Below are 17,500 nucleotides of genomic sequence, written 5' to 3' on the forward strand. Positions count from 1 at the left end.
ACGAAAAAAAAACGCTAAACAAAAACAAACAACAACCAAAAACAATAATAACAACAACATAGACAAGTCAAAATAAACAAGAAAAAACCCCAACAAAAACAACAACAACAACAACAACAACAACAAACATATAACCAAAAAAAAAAACAAAAAAAAAAAACAAAACAAAAAACAAAACAAAAAACAAACAAACCCCCCCCCTCCCCAAAAAAAAACCCAACAAAAAACAAAAAACAAAAACAAAAACAAAACAAATACAAATAATTTAAGCAAACAAATCTGACGGCCTCAATTTCTTCTAATGTTGCGAAAGAAACATAATGTACACTTTGGTAAAGTTTACTATGTGTTTCACTGCTATTCTTTTAAAATGTATTGTATCATGTCGAAAGTTTTGAACCAGTTAACTGCCGTGTTCTTCTGCAGTCCTCATCCCACAGTGGGTATGGACCAGCGATGAAACTGTTCCATCCTCTTACTCTGTCATTGGCCATCTCCTGTCTGCGCATCCCAAACCTCTCCAGCTCTACCAGAAGGTCTCTCCTTCAGGTTGATTTTGATCTTCCTTCTTTTCTCTTTCCGGGTGGATTTCATTGCAGGGCTGTCCTTATGTTATTGTCCGTTGGTTTTCTTAATGTGTGTCCCAGGTTTGAGAGTTTTCCCCAAGATGAGAGTTATTTAAGTCGATCTATATTTGAAGGACGATTATTTTCTGGCCAAATTTTAAAATTATGTTGTTTTTTTTCCAGAGTACGGCAGTTGGCTGGTTAAGCAGGTTTAGTTTTAGTCTTTGAACCAACTCTCCTTCTCAATCCTTATATTCTTGTCATTTATCAAATGGCAATCATCAGTTGTCAAGGCCTAGCATTATATCAATGGAATCCGATTAACTCATTTCCAAGCTAAGAGGTCCTTGTGACAAACAATCAGCTTAAAAAAAAAAAAAAAAGCTCGCGCTATTCGTGTCACCAGCAATTGTGCCACTCGTTTTTATTGGGATTTAATGAGATAGAAGTCGGTGGTAGGTCCACCCACGATAAATGCAATAAAACAAAACAAACAAAATCCAAACAGAAAAAACCCAACAAAAAGAAACTCAAACAAACAAACCTATGAAAGATCAACAAGAAAAATCCAACAAAAAAGGAAAAAAAAAAAAAAAAAAAAAAAAAAAACCCAAACAAAACAAGTAAAAACACCCCCCCCCCAAACCCAATAAAATATAAAAAAACCCAAATCAAATCAATAAACAAACATACCCCCCCCACACACACATACAAACCGGAGCTTTTATATAGGAAATAGCCTCTAAACGTGCTCAAAGCGTTCTACAAAGGGTCCGAAGCCAACAGCAACACTAAACATGTAGGCCGAGACATGACGCATGTAATGTGCCATAACACGGTTTTAAGACAATCATCATCATCATCATCATCATCATCATCATCATCATCATCATCATCATCATCATCATCATCATCATCAATCCCCGTAGTATTCATGATCATCATTACCACCTGAGCGTGGTGAGAGAACGTGCGTAAAGAGCCTTTTCTAAGGACTCAACTTTGCGCCGCCTCAAGACGGGACTCGAATCAGGAACCTGCTACTAGACCACAGAAACACAACGTCGATACGTTTGTTTTGTTTGAAACCCATCGATTTATCTCACTTCACAGGATGAAGTAAATCCTTTCATTTATTCATTTCAGATCTGACATGTGTGGTGTGTTGTATGGAGCCGTCATCACCACCATCGTAGCAGTGGCTGCTGTGGTTCTGGCAGCGCCTTCATCGTCATCATCATCTTCGTCATCGGCATCAGAAACACCATCGTCGATTAACTTGTTGATGCCAAATGTCCAACCCCAGCAGGTAATGAAATTATAAGTAACGATTCGTATTCGGTATTTTTAAAAAATGACGATTGCTCATTGATACAAGATGGGTCTATATGCATTTATGATAATATCCGAGACTGAAATACAGAGACGAGAACATCCGGGAGTTGACACATGAGTATTTAAACAGACCAGTAAATTGTTATGAGAAAAGCATTATTAATGTTATCGATGATTGGGTGGATGTGATGAGTTAAATTAATAATAATATATATTATAATAATATTATATAATAATCAATATGAAATAGATGATGACGATGATAATGAGTGATAATGATAATATCAACAATATTGATAATAAATAATAGATATAATAATGAATAATATATAATAATATATATATTAATAATAATAATAATAAATAAAAATAATAATAATAATGATATTAATAATAATAATATAATAAAAAATATAATAATATGAATAATATAATAACAATATTAATAATAATAATAATAATAATAATAATAATAATAATAATAATAATAATAATAATAATAATAATAATAGATTTTAATTGTCAAAAAACGTAAATTCACTTTGTTTCACTTCCATGCCAATATAAAATAGAATGATAATATTATATACACAAGCATACACGACCACACATGGAGATAATAATTGGCTTCTGATTAAACCTGATCAATCAAGTAATAACAAACATTACTGTGCAGCAGTGAAGAAAACATGATTTTATTTTAACTAAACAAATAATCATGAAGATGATGATGGTGGTAATAATGATTATGAATACAACGGGGACAATGAATTGATGATGATGATGATGATGATGATGATGATGATGATGATATGATGATGATGATGATTGGAAGATGATGATGATGATGAACGATGCTGTTGCTGCTGCAGATGATGATGACAGCGATGTGATGGGATGATGATGATGATGATGATGATGATGATGATGATGATGATGATGGCCCATTACTGTGTCGTGGAAAGCCAGGGAATGATCGTTCCATCGGCGGTTTCTCCTTGCCGGTTCAATCTCAAAAGATTTGTGCGAGGCAAGTCGTTGGAGATTGGGGGTAGATCATGCGGGCAAATCCCCACGCTTTGCCCCTGCCGCCAATGGACAGACCCTGCTTGCAAATCCCCACACTTTGCCCCAGCGTTTATATGGCCCGATAAAGTCTGAAGATGCGCACAAATGAATATGGCAACATGGTGGCCAGATGGCAATTCTCAAGGCCAAATTCAAATTAAGGACCGATCATTATCACTAAGAGATATTCTAAATAACCACTTTGTCACTGGGTGGTTGCATTAGTTTGCAAGTTACTCTTGTATCAATCTGTATCAAATATTTTACAATTTTTAGATTTGCCAGTAATTCTGTGTTCGTTGGCAAACTTTAACATGGGCTGTACGGAACAGTATTAAACCATAATGCTATTTTAAAAAAAAGAATAGATAACTTAAATTTGGCACAAGCTTTCGAAGTGTCTATCGTCAGTTGGGCGGTAATTCTGATTAAATTCTATCTAACAGACTTTGAAGATTACGCAAACTATCAATAAACACAAGCTAAAACAATATTGAACTCAACAGCCTGGCTAAGCAAAACAAAATATCAAAGATCACTTTCAATTTGTCGTTTTTGTCGTCACCAACAAGTTCCACGTCTGGACGAAGGCGGGCCTGTCCCAGGCGTTAGAGGCCCCATGAACAGTTCTCTTTAAGCTCTCGTATATTGCTTTCTCTCGAAAGTTTTCGAGCAGTCAAGCAGATGACCCCGAACTTGTCAAAATATTTTAGACAGGAAGCGTTTGATCTTTTTTTTATATAGCAAGTCGGGGGTTCTCTTAATCGATCGAAATTTGGAGAAAACTTTTGTTGCCAAAATGAAACGGGGCATTATAATCGTTCGCAACACTGTTTGTAGGTGTTATATCTCATCCTGCATGTTGAGTGCTGTGGTGCTATTGCCCTGGAAAGCCTTGTAAAGTGCTTTGAGCACATTACACAGAATCCGAGCTGTACAAAAACTCACGTATTTTTTCAAATCTCGAACATTTTTATTCAAAATCATATCAAATTAGGCACCCCAGTGCAATGACAACATTAATAATCCAACTTATCAATGCGTCATAGTAAAAAATGATACTAAGCTGCTAGAAGCTGTGGACTGTAAAACGTAATTTTAAAAAATGAATATTACAGCTTAAAAAAAGAGCAAAATACCAAACACAGAACGTTTCTGGTTCAAAACCCTTCTTCAGCCAACTAAAAATCCCCAATAAAAACAAATATATTACTAAATTCCAGATCGACGATAGAGAAATGTGGAGGTTCCTCTCTGTAGAAAAAAATCTTGGAAAGTAAACAAAAAGAAGCGTTCGATATGTAATTCAGGAGTTCCAAATTGAGCGGAGTATAAAACAGCCCATACAATTTGGCGCTTTAAAAATGGGGGAAATGCGGGTAGGGAAGGGATCTTTTATTCTATGAATCATGTAAAGTTCATTCAGCCTGCTGGGAGCATAAATAAATAAACGATGTGACACGAATATTATTTGAAGGAGCACAATAAAAGGTATTAACTTAAAAAAGTCATTGCCTCCAGTTCCACCAAATCCCTTGACATCCAGAGTGTGAGCTGTTCTTCTTTGTGGCCTGGATCTAATATTCATTGCACAAAAAGACACCATTAACTATATTGCCGAATTAACATTTCATAGAAATGCCTCTTTAGTAGACACAAATGTCAGATCTGCTCTCTTATTAATATTTCAGCGGCTGTCACTTCACAAACGATGAATTAATCCTGCGGAATTTTTACAGTGTAATTTTCTATGGAAGGTAGAACGTAGAACGTTGCCAGTCTCTAGAATCAATTAGTCAGCCTGGAGCATTAGATTCGTTCCACCAGCTTTGATAAAGGTTAATAAATCATCGGCATTGTAACTAAACCACTAACCTTAAGATAAAAGCGCTTTCGTTTTATATCTAGTCGTAATGGCGCAGCAAACAGAAAGAATACAGTCTTGGACAAACAACAGGACATAAACAAGGTCCTTGGATTCGAGCCGACGATTAGGCACATTGACAGTATGTCCCCTGGAATGGCGTGTTGCACATATTTTCCACGTCCTATCAGTAATAGAATCCAATATCATATATGCATTTCCTCTTTGTATAAATCAGTATTCTCTTTGTTTGAAATTTCTACTTGCATTTTACAAGTGTTGACGTTCACAAAACGCTAGAAATACTGAAATTGGTCCTAACACTTGTTTTGAATGGGACACTATGGTCTCGTCTTATATGTTAAAGCTACCATAGTTCATCACTAGAAGAGTAAAAATAAAAAAAGAATCGTAAAGTGTTTAGAATGTTATTTTAACGTGGATAGGCGCTATATTCATTGTTGTAACATAAGAAGAGAAGAAAGTGTATTAAAAGCTTCATAATATTATAATGATATGGTCTAATCTTAGACAAGATTATCTCAATCTCCTCCCCATTTTTCTATACAAGTGTAAGTTGGAAATTCATTTAATCTAGATTTAACACAGGGATGCTCTGACAAAGAACAGCACTAGAAGGAGGAGGAGGGGGAGGAGGAGGAGGAGGAAGAGGAGGAGGAGATGGAGAAGATTGAGAAGAGAAATAGAAGTAGATGAGCTATTGCATTGGGTCAGTATTTAGAAATGAGAACAAATTATCGTTTCAGTCTGTTACGATTCATAATATAAAATCCGTTATATAAATGTGATGGTTTCAATCATCTGGGAGAATATTATGCTCTCACATTGTTGACAGATACGCTTTTAGAACCGGGACAAAACGCTCTCTTCTTGGAATAAGGTCAACATCAACGCTAACAGAAATCGATTTCTAACAGAGGACGTGTTGACGTTCACGAAAAGCTAGAAATTCAGAAATTGGTCCTCACACTTGTTTTCAATGGGGCGCTTTCGTGGTTTCTTGTGTTAGTGGCTCGTTAAGCAATGATAATTCCGGCTATGTAGTGGTTTGACACTCACCTTCTGTCCGGAACCATTAGGGTTCAAGTCCCGCTCCTTGCGGCGCATAATTGAGTCTTTGGAAAATGCCCTTTATTCACATTCTCTCCAGGTGTAAAATGAACACAACACCATCAACAGCAGCACCAGGAACAACAACAACAACAACAACAACAGCAACAACAACAACTTCTACTACTACTACTACTACTACTACTACTACTACTACTAGTAGTAGTAGTAGTAGTAGTAGTAGTAGTAGTAGTAGTAGTAGTAGTAGTAGTAGTAGTAGTAGTGCGAGTGGTAGAAAAAAGGAGAAGATGAAGAAGAAGGAGAAGTAGACAATAAAGAAGAAAAAGAAGAAGAAGAAGAAGAGAAGAAGAAGAAGAAGAAGAAGAAGAAGAAGAAGAAGAAGAAGGAGGAGGAGGAGGAGGAGGAGGAGGAGGAGGAGGAGGAAGAGGAGGAGGAGGAGGAGGAGGAGGATGAGAAGAAGAAGAAGAAGAAGAAGAAGAAGAAGAAGAAGAAGAAGAAGAAGAAGAAGAAGAAGAAGAAGAAGAAGAAGAAGAAGAAGAAGAAGAAGACGAAGAAGGAAAAGAAGAAGAAGGATAAGTAGAGGAGAAGGAGGTAGAAAATACTGGTGATTAGGAAGATGAGTTTGAGGAGGAGGAGGAGGAGGAGGAGGAGGAGGAGGAGGAGTGTCATGGTCTCAAGTGAGTAAAGAGCTACTCGACTATGCATAAAGATATATGTAGAATGAGGCCCCAGAATTTACTAGTTACTATAAATGAAAAACAATTAACGATTTGTTTACAATGAAATAAAAATAATGATGAAATTTAATTAAAAGAGATAAACAGTGATCGTGGCAGTTACAAGTAGAGATATGAATATTTTACGTAACTTATGATAATATGTCAGGTTCGTAAGTTTACGTTTCCAGACAGTTGATGGGCTTGGATGATCTATTCCTCTGATAACAGGATCGGACTCGTAAAATTCCACTTCCGGGCAATTGGTAAGGGGTTAATATGTAATCCTTGACAGCGGGCTCGGGTTTGATCCTTGAAGATTATACAATCAAAGTTAAAAGCTCCGGCGTCTTAATGGTGTAGATATAATATCTACAAAGTCCCAAAAGATAAAAATCTTCCAGTATATAGAAGGAATAGAACGACTGGCCGTCCGGCATAGATTGTGAAGAGAAGTGAGTGTAGAGTGTTAGACCTATCAGCTTTTATAATAAGTGGCTACGTGACAGAATGTAGAACGAAAAGTATTCACTAATTAGAAATTAATTCGAGGGAAGGCTATAAAAGGAAAGACGATCTAATATTAGAAGGTAAAGTTTATCTAAGCCTACTGAAATATAACTGGAGTGAGATGAATTCAGTTCTTAATAAAATAAAATTTAATAAGATAATTGTGAACAACCTTTACTGTGACACCCCCCACCCACGTTTAAAATATACTCTTTAACCATTATGGGAAAGATAGATTTTACAAACGGAAGTAAATTTACTATCATGATACTCTAGCATTAATCCATTGTTATGATTTGTGCTACAATTAAATTATTTGTTAACGAGACATGGAAATGTTTATATTAACGTAGGTATATGAATGGGTGACAATAACAATGAAAGATTGTGATTACAAATCATTGTGATAAACAATAGTGATGGCAATGAAGCATGATTTAAGTCGATGATATGAAATGAATGAAAATGTAAATGGAATATTGACATTTCAATTATTAATCATAAATGAGTGAAAATTCATAACAATAATAGATAAAGAGAAGATTTCCCAAATCATGAATGGGTATGGCATATATATATCCAAACAATACTCAATGTTACATTAAGTTGGGTCATCATGTTTACAAATAAAATTATCGAAATTGTGCGTTCTGATTTGGCATAATTTTCGAGGTAACTAACAGTATGCATGGGAGGTTAAGTTATACCCTTCTCACGTCATTACACTAATCGAGAAAGTAGGTCGGCGTGAATATTTTCACAGCCTGGTATGTGAGAGATACTGAAAGTGTAATTTTGCAAAAATAGACTCCACCTTAGTACTCTACTATTATTCATTTTGTTATTTCTTATGTACGTGAGTGGTTTATGGTCCGTTTCGACCACAAACTCTTTTAGCAGTAGATATCTGCTGAATGTCTTTAAAGCAAAGACGATGGCCAGTCCTTCACGCTCTATTACAGAGTATCGTGATTCTCTGTCCAATAATTTTCTGCTTGCATATAAGCAAGGCATTAGAGTTCCCTCATGCTCCTGTAATAGTACACCTGCGATGCCCTTATCAGACGCGTCAGTTCTTACAACAAATTCTTTTGACATGTCGGGTAATTTAAGAATTGGTTCTGAACAGAGTAATGCCTTTAATTGGTTGAAGCTATTCTGACACGCTTCTGTCCAAACAATTTTGTTCGGTGACCCATTCTTTGTCAGATTTGTTAGCGGTGGCGCGATGTGCGCGAAGTTGTAAATGTATTTCCTGTAAAAATTTAGGAGCCCAAGTACTTTGCGTACTTCTTTTTTTGTCTTAGGTGGTTGCAATTGTGCGATTTTTGTTTGTTTTTCTGTCTCGGGTGTCTGTGTCCCATGACCAACGGTATGACCGAGAAAATCAATTTCGTAAAATGCAATGCTTGTTTTTGACGGTTTTGTTGTTAAAGAATTACGTTTTAATGCTTCAAGCACTAATTCTAAGGTTGTCATGTGATCAGTCCATGAGTTTGAGAAAATACATGCGTCGTCGAAGTATGAGAGTGTAGACGGGATGTCTTTTAATAACATACGCACCATTCTTTGGAATGTCGATGCGGCTGTCGATAATCCAAATGGCATATAGTTAAATTCTAACAATCCTAATGGTGATTGAAATGCTGTGTATTTCTTACATGATTCTTTCAGTGGAATCTGCCAGTATCCTCTAGAAAGATCACATTTTGTCATGTATTTTGCTTGAGATAAGGCAGCAAATAAATTCTCTTGATTTGGTATTGGTTCGGCATCAAACACTGTTGCTTCATTTAATTTGCGAAAGTCGATACATAGCCTTATCGATCCGTCTTTCTTTTTCACTACTACTATTGGTGATGAGTATGGGCTTGAAGAATATCTAACTATTCCTGTATCTAGCATATCCTTAACTTCCTTTTCAACTTGTTCTCGTGCGTGAAATGGAATAGGATAGTTTTTCACGTTGATAGGGGTAGATGTGGTTAACTTTATGTCGTGTTCCACTAATGTTGTATGTCCGGGTGCGTCTGTAAAGACTGACTGGTACTTTTCTAATAATGCCTGATTTCTCGTTTCTGACATTCGTTTAGTTGAGGATTGATTGTGACGTCATTAATTGTACTATTTTTAGAGTTACCGTGTTGTGGGGTGTGTTGTAGTTCGACATCATCGCTGTGAGTTTCGATGATTAATCCTACATTTGCAGCTTCAACATGGTTAAATATTGGTTGTGATAATCTGTCTCTATCGAAATATTTTTTTAGCATGTTTGCATGGAATGTCTTTGTTGTGTTGTTAATTTGAATCTCGTAATTAACACCAGATCGTACTGCTAATACCTTGAATGGTCCTTTCCATGTAGCTAAAAGTTTACTCGAGTCATCGGGTAAGAGTATTAGTACTTTGTCACCAATCTCAAATTTTCTTGACTTGCTTTTTCGATCGGAGTATTCCTTGTATTTCTCTGCTTTTTTAGTGACGGATTCCTGTGCTAGCTTACATGTGTCCTCTATTCTGTCTTTCAGGTTTCTTACATATTCGTAAGCAAACATAATTTCGTTATTGTCCTCCTCATTCCCTTTACAAATGTCGGCTACTATATTGATCGGGCCGCGAGGTGATCGTCCATACATCAACTCAAATGGGGAGTAGCCTGTAGATTCTTGGGGTATTTCTCTATATGCAAATAGGATTGCTGGCAAGTATCTGTCCCAATCATCTGGTTTTTCTGCTGACACTTTTCTTAACATATTCTTTAGAGTGCCATTAAATCTTTCACAAAGACCATTTGCTTGGGGGTAGGTAGGGAGTTGTGAATGAGTGTTGGATTCCCATGAGTTTCATGGTTTCATGCATCATATGTGATGTAAATTGGGGTCCATTGTCCGACAGCATCTCATTTGGTATGTCTATTCTAGTAAAAATTGTCATCAAATTTTCAGCTATGTGATCCGATGTAGTTGATTTCAATGCTATCGCTTCTGGCCACCTGGTTGCGTAATCGACTAGTGTTAGTATGTGTGTATGGTTTCTATCTGATTTTGTTAAAGGGCCTATAATGTCAATTGCAACTTTTTGAAAAACTTTTTCAATAACTGGGGTTATCTCTAATGGCAATCTCGGTATTCTGCCTTTTGTGACTCTTCTTTGGCATGTGTCACAAGATTTCACATATTCTCGGACGTCTTTAGTAATTCCAGGCCATGTGAAATTCTCGGATATTCTCTTCAATGTGGAAGAGCTCCCAAGATGTCCAGAAGTTATTGAATCGTGCGCTATTCCAAGGATTTTGTTTCTGTAAATACTCGGTGTGACCAGTTGTTTAGCTATTTTGTTTCTTTTCCTATGTAACCTGAACAGAATATCTTTTTCAATGATGTATTCAACTTTTGATTTCGTCCCTTTGTTTGCGATATTGAAATATGATGTTAAAGTCGGGTCCTTTTTCTGTTCTTCGATGAACGTGTTCCTGTCAAATTGTTGTGGTTCAAGAGAAATAGTCATTGGCTTCTTCCCGTTGTCTTAGTCATCTTTCTTGTTTCTGCTAGACAAGCTGTTTCTTGGGTTAATGACCATTCTTTTACATCTGTTGGGTTGTCTTTAAGACCTTTTATATTGCCAACAATAACATCAGCGACGGGGTTGGGAAGTATACAGCATTCCACTATTCCTGTATAGTATGGGTTTCTATGTACACATTAGCTGTTTCAAAGGTTTCGACTGTGCCACTGAATGTGATGCATTGTACCGTTTTTCCAGTTTTGTCTTCGTCATTGATCAAAGATGCTTTTATTCCTACTGTACTGCATCCTGTGTCTCTCAATATTTTGCAATCAGTTCCATTAGCTTTGCCTTCACAAAAAAATAGCGATCCTGATTTGTGAGTTTGTGTTAAAAGTGACATACCTTTCACGCATTTATATTTTCTCCTGACTTTACTCGTGTCTGATTGTTTACACTTGTTTGGAGTGATGCATTTGCAGTTTCTTTTGGATATCCCACGATTTTGTAACATTTGTCTGCTGTGTGGCCTTTCATTCCACAATATTGACATTTAATTATAGGTTTGTTGGTTTTCTTATACTCAGTATTATTGTCAGTGCTATTTCTTGTTTTGTTTTGATAGGGTCGGCTATGGTCTCTATTGAACTGTTTGTTCCATGGTTTGTTACTATGATCATCTTGTTTCACTTGCGTGTTCCGAGTGATTGATCGGCTCGTTCTATTTGAGTATTGAACTTTAGGTGTACATGGACTCTGAGCAGCGGCAGCGTAGTATGGTTCCTTCAATGTTCTGCTAAGGGGTGTCAATGGATGTGCGCTGTTAAAGTTTTCTGCGTAGATTTTTAATTTGTCCAAGTTTTCTGGCTTTCTCTCTTTAAAGAATGCGACTAAATCTGGGTTGCAAGCTTGATAGATTCGATTCTTCAGCGTGAGATAGTAAAGGCCTGCAAAGTCGTCTTGTTTTACGTTTGCCAACTCAAGCCACCGATTTAGAAATTGAGTAATTCGGTTCACGAATGTATTAAAGTCTTCTCCACTTTCCGGTTTTGCAGTGTGAAACCTTTCCTGGTAACCATCTTCTGTTAATCTAAATCTTTTTAGTAGAGCGTCTTTAATTTTACCATAGTCATCTGCATCTTCAGTTGTTAAGGTATAGAAAACTTTTAGCGGTTCTCCAGATAAGCAGTTAATCAAGGCTGTGGCCCATTTGCTTTCTGGCCAACGATAACCTTTAGCCTGAACTTCGAATCGGTGTAAGAAGGATTCTAAACAGTCTGAGCGTTCATCGTATGTTGGCATGCGTGGAAGTTTCACGAAAAATTCATCACTATTATTATGTTTTCTTTCATGACCGGTTTTTGTTTTTTCAATTTCCAGCATCATTTGGGTCCTTTTGGTTTCTTCTTCTGCTAAAGCTATTTGTCTTTTTAGTTCCCTTTCTTGGACTCTTTCTTCTCGTTCTTCTCTACGTATTCTTTCTTCATTTTCTTCTCTACGAATTCTTTCTTCGTGTTCTTTTTCTTCTCTACGAATTCTTTCTTCGTGTTCTTTTTCTTCTTTACGAATTCTTTCTTCATTTTCTTCTCTACGAATTCTTTCTTCATGTTCTTTTTCTTCTTTTACTTTCTCTTCGCACCATGAAAATATTCTTTCCTGGGGTATTTCTAAGTCCTTTGCGAGACTTGAGTATCTTTTATATGCTTCCATGTTGCAATAAATTAGTTACGATATTTTATATATATTATATTGACAGGATACTGTTACTGACTGTTTTATTTATTTACACTTGCTGGAATGAACTGTTCTATTTTTAGAAATCTCTCTCTCTTATTTCAACTTATTATGTATGTTGAATTTGATGCCTTTTATCGTTATATCTTATAAAGCAATGTGTCAATACAATGCGGAGTTATTATGGCTTGTGTCAATAACAATGTGTCAATCGCGTGTACTCTAAACTATGTTACTACGAAAAATGTATCACCAATGTGTGTGACTCGTCGTTAGTTTGTGTACAATTATTCGCAATGATGCTAATATACTAGAGTGTGATAACAATAATAGGATGCCAAAATAATCCCAAGTTATCTATCACTAAATATAACACAACGGCTAGTAGACTCCTTTTATTATTATTTAGTTTTTAAAGACTCACTTTTCAGAACATAATATATATAAGTGGTTTTCGGTAACAGTAATATGCCAAAAATGCATTTAAAACAAATCACTATGCAAAACAAATCACGATGTCTATAGTTACTATGTGATGCCCAACTCATGTAAAAGAGAATAATGAAGGATATATTTACCAACTCAGTTCGTGGCTGGGACCTCTCTCTTGTTCAATGGTTGTTCAACAATTGTAATTAGGCATTGAAGAGTGTTTAACAGTGATGTCTGAAATACAAAACAATAAAATATCGTACGATTTACAATAGTTACAAAATGTGTTCACAACACTGCGTGATTGGATGACAGGTGAATGAATCGTTATGGAATGTAAACATATTGAAAACAATTCATGAATGAGGCAAACAACAAAATGAAATGAGTGATGTAATAACAAAGTGGACAAGGAATGAATGAATGAATGAAAAACTGAGTGAATAGATGAATGAATGAATGGATAATGTATGAATGAAAGAATGAAGGGAGGAATAAATGTATGAATGATTGGATAAATGAGTGAATAAACGAATGAATGGATGAATGAATAAATGAATGAACAATGAATGAATGAATAATTTATAAATGAATAAATGAATGAAGGAATGAATCAATAAAATGCTATTCAATTTGAATGAAAGAATGAATGGATAAATTGCTGTTCCATTTAAATGAATAAATGAAAAAGAAAAAAAAAAAATCCTGTAAATAGGGAGTTCAATTAAAATATGATCAAGTGGGGCAACTAAGAGTTTTACAATTTAAACTTTAAAGTTAGATGAAATAGATATAAGTAACTAAATAAATTCAATTCTTTATATGTGTCCCCTCCAAAATGTCATGGTCTCAAGTGAGTAAAGAGCTACTCGACTATGCATAAAGATATATGTAGAATGAGGCCCCAGAATTTACTAGTTACTATAAATGAAAAACAATTAACGATTTGTTTACAATGAAATAAAAATAATGATGAAATTTAATTAAAAGAGATAAACAGTGATCGTGGCAGTTACAAGTAGAGATATGAATATTTTACGTAACTTATGATAATATGTCAGGTTCGTAAGTTTACGTTTCCAGACAGTTGATGGGCTTGGATGATCTATTCCTCTGATAACAGGATCGGACTCGTAAAATTCCACTTCCAGGCAATTGGTAAGGGGTTAATATGTAATCCTTGACAGCGGGCTCGGGTTTGATCCTTGAAGATTATACAATCAAAGTTAAAAGCTCCGGCGTCTTAATGGTGTAGATATAATATCTACAAAGTCCCAAAAGATAAAAATCTTCCAGTATATAGAAGGAATAGAACGACTGGCCGTCCGGCATAGATTGTGAAGAGAAGTGAGTGTAGAGTGTTAGACCTATCAGCTTTTATAATAAGTGGCTACGTGACAGAATGTAGAACGAAAAGTATTCACTAATTAGAAATTAATTCGAGGGAAGGCTATAAAAGGAAAGACGATCTAATATTAGAAGGTAAAGTTTATCTAAGCCTACTGAAATATAACTGGAGTGAGATGAATTCAGTTCTTAATAAAATAAAATTTAATAAGATAATTGTGAACAACCTTTACTGTGACAAGGAGAGGAGGAGGAGGAGGAGGAGGAGGAGGAGGAGGATGAGGAGGAGGAGAAGATGTAGTTGTAGTAGTAATAGTAGTAGTAAGAGTTGCAGCAGCAGCAGCAGCAGCAGCAGTAGTAGTAGTAGTAGTAGTAGTAGTAGTAGTAATAGTAGTAGTAGTAGTAGTAGTAGTAGTAGTAGTAGTAGTAGTAGTAGTAGTAGTATAGTCGTAGCAATAGTAATAGTAGTAGTAGTAGTAGTAGTAGTAGTAGTAGTAGTAGTATTTAGTAGTAGTAGTAGTAGAGAAGAAGAAGAAGAAGAAGAAGAAGAAGAAGAAGAAGAAGAAGAAGAAGAAGAAGAAGAAGAAGAAGAAGAAGAAGAAGAAGAAGAAGAAGAAAGAAGAAGAAGAAGAAGAAGAAGAAGAAGAAGAAGAAGAAGAAGAAGAAGAAGAAGAAAAAGAAGAAGTAGAAGAAGAAGAGGAAGAAGAAGAAGAAGTAGAAGAAGAGGAAGAAGAAGAAGAAGAAGAAGAAGAAGAAGAAGAAGAAGAAGAATGAGTGACAGGACGTTTATGAAGAAAAAAAGGGATGTGAAAGCTCATATTATGTGAATCGCTATTCCTTACTTTTTATTGTCCCTCTTTTGCAGCCCGATACCTACCTATGCTATGCATCCGAAGTTAACGAGGCACATCGTTATTTGAGTGAGTGAAATTCGTTATTAGTTGTATAAGTTTATTATTTCTTTGTGAATTTAGTATTCTTTACATGCATATTATTGAAATTTTATCGTTTGTCTATTTGTATAATAATGTCACTGTATTATTGTTTCGCGCATTGAGCATCACCCAGTGATGAAAATGCGCGTTATAAATGTCATGTATTATTATTTAACCATGGAACAGTCTGAAATTTCAGCCTAAAAATGCTAAAGATATTAAAATGTTCTTGATAGAGAACTTTTTGCTTTAAAAATATATCATTGAGCCTTCCTGTCAATAATAAAAATGATTTTCTATCGCTAATTAGAGTTCTAGAAGATTTGAATTTTGCGAACGTTGTCGTCATTTATCAAGACAATAAAAACGAACCTAGAAGTCACAGACACATTAGTTTAACCTATTGTTGTGTAGAATTCTTTTAAAATCGTTTAGAATATCACAAACTTTAAGTAATTTTCCGTTCTGATATAAAGCGACACGCCTTTGTGTACTTCAATTATTCCATATCAAGGATTGTTTTCTTTGTTTTTAAGAATTTTACCTCGTTTGCGAAACATTTAGGTCATTACAGGGCACTGAAAAGACAAAATTTATTAGGTAGTCTAAAATTATACTTTTGTCAAGGCATATGCGAATAAATAAGACAAATTACAATTGAATTTTACCCTTTGGATAGGACGCTTGTCTATAGCAAGTAATTTACATCCAGAAAATAGGGAAATAGCATACTATCAAAATTCATAGATCTCTATAAAATTCTAGTAACAATATCGTGTTGAGACTTGACATCGAGAAGCCTAATGAGTTTGATTTATTTGAAAATATTCCATGTAAATGTGGTCCAATCCTCAATCTGTTATATTGTCGAAAGGGACCTTACACTGTCAATTTAATTAAAACCCTATATCAGCTTTTTTCATCAGCATTAAATGCTTTTATTAATTAACAGCACTATACTTAATCAAGATGAATTTTCTTATTCTGATACCTTTGACTTTCAATGATTTTATTTTTTTTTCCTCGTTACCCTTTCATATTATATTGTATTGAAATGGCGGGACACAAAACATTTTTTTTTCAATTATCATTCATTCTTTATCATATTATAATATATTTTAACCATTTTATAATCAGCCAGCTGGCTCTTTCTTTTTATATTTAAAAGATTCGAATAGTAGATATCGTATAACTTTAAGCGATTAATGTAACATGACATTGGATATTATTGTATTTTGTATAACAATTATTTGAAACTCTCGAATGTACAAGTCGGGCATGCCAAAAGGAATGTAAATAGAGTAAATTATAATACGAATATTGAATATGACACCTAATTATTTATTAGATATTTAATTCTCATGTTATCAATTAATTGAAATTGAATACTGATTATAATTGATAAATTGTATTTATGCATAAAAGTGACATAGAGCATTTAAACCTATTAGCTCTTAAACGATACGATACGATAGGAATGTAAAAATAAAAATTTAATAATGCTATTGATGAGAGTTTTCTGGCTACGTCACACACAAACCAAAACAAGTTTATCATTGTGTAAGGAATAATGATGTGGTTGACATAAACACAACAATATCTTTTTAATCTCTCATTAATTCTGAATGACCTCAATTAAATCTTCTCTTCTTCCCGTTGCAAGCTTCGTTAAGCGTAAACAAACGAAAAATTAATTCCTTTCTCATCTGTTTATATTATTTTTGTAAAAATCTTGTATTAATTGGACCCCATAATGACAACCTAACTCATATCAGGGTTATACAATTGTTTGAAAAGAGAACCTCTTAAAATTAAATCAAAATATTTTGTGTGTGCGTTTTTTTTTACCTTTTTGCTAGGAACAGAATCTATTTGTTTAATATTTTGTTTTCATAACAAGAAATCTTAAATGTCTTCTGAGATTTCTTGGAGCTGATCATGTCTTCATATTAATTTTTGATTTGATTTGAAGATTAAGGCTGGATATTTGAATTAATCAAGAAAAGAAAAAGAATTCGCATTGACTTAAAACTTTTGTAATTGAATTCCATTTTTTGTAACAATCAAAACACGGTTTATAGCTATATTACTATAATACACATATAGATAGTATGCGCTTGGCTAAGAAGCTCACAACATTGCCATCCGGAAGTATAATGGACCAACACACAAAACGGTGTGCAACCATGAACGTTTATAGTCTGGTTAATACAGTTTAGTGAGAATTACTCATAAACGCGGATGGCAAAAAAAAAAACAAACAAAAAAAAAAAAACAATAACAAAGGCCGGAATGACGTCAACTTCGATCTATCTATTCATAATTAAGTACGTGTTTGGATTACGTCTACAACATGGAATCCAGCAGCACTGATATCAACTTGAGATTGAGCGACAC

The 17,500-nt window shown here is 34.9% G+C and overlaps 1 protein-coding gene across 1 annotated transcript in view; it reads left to right on the plus strand.

Annotated features, from left to right (window-relative positions):
• Positions 1–17,500, plus strand: part of LOC144964190 (putative peptidylglycine alpha-hydroxylating monooxygenase 1) — a 60,563-nt gene that overhangs the window by 15,682 nt on the left and 27,381 nt on the right. Inside the window, exons 2-3 of the mRNA XM_078898168.1 lie at positions 1,713–1,875; positions 15,034–15,088. Of these exons, the coding sequence (XP_078754294.1) occupies positions 1,720–1,875; positions 15,034–15,088 (211 nt within the window). The 5' untranslated portion in view covers positions 1,713–1,719. The remainder of the gene's footprint in view (positions 1–1,712; positions 1,876–15,033; positions 15,089–17,500) is intronic.

This window comes from Berghia stephanieae, chromosome 2 (genome assembly GCF_034508935.2).
Source record: "Berghia stephanieae isolate SIO BIC M18660-M18661 chromosome 2, UCSD_Bste_1.3, whole genome shotgun sequence".
Lineage (NCBI taxonomy): Eukaryota > Metazoa > Mollusca > Gastropoda > Nudibranchia > Aeolidiidae > Berghia > Berghia stephanieae.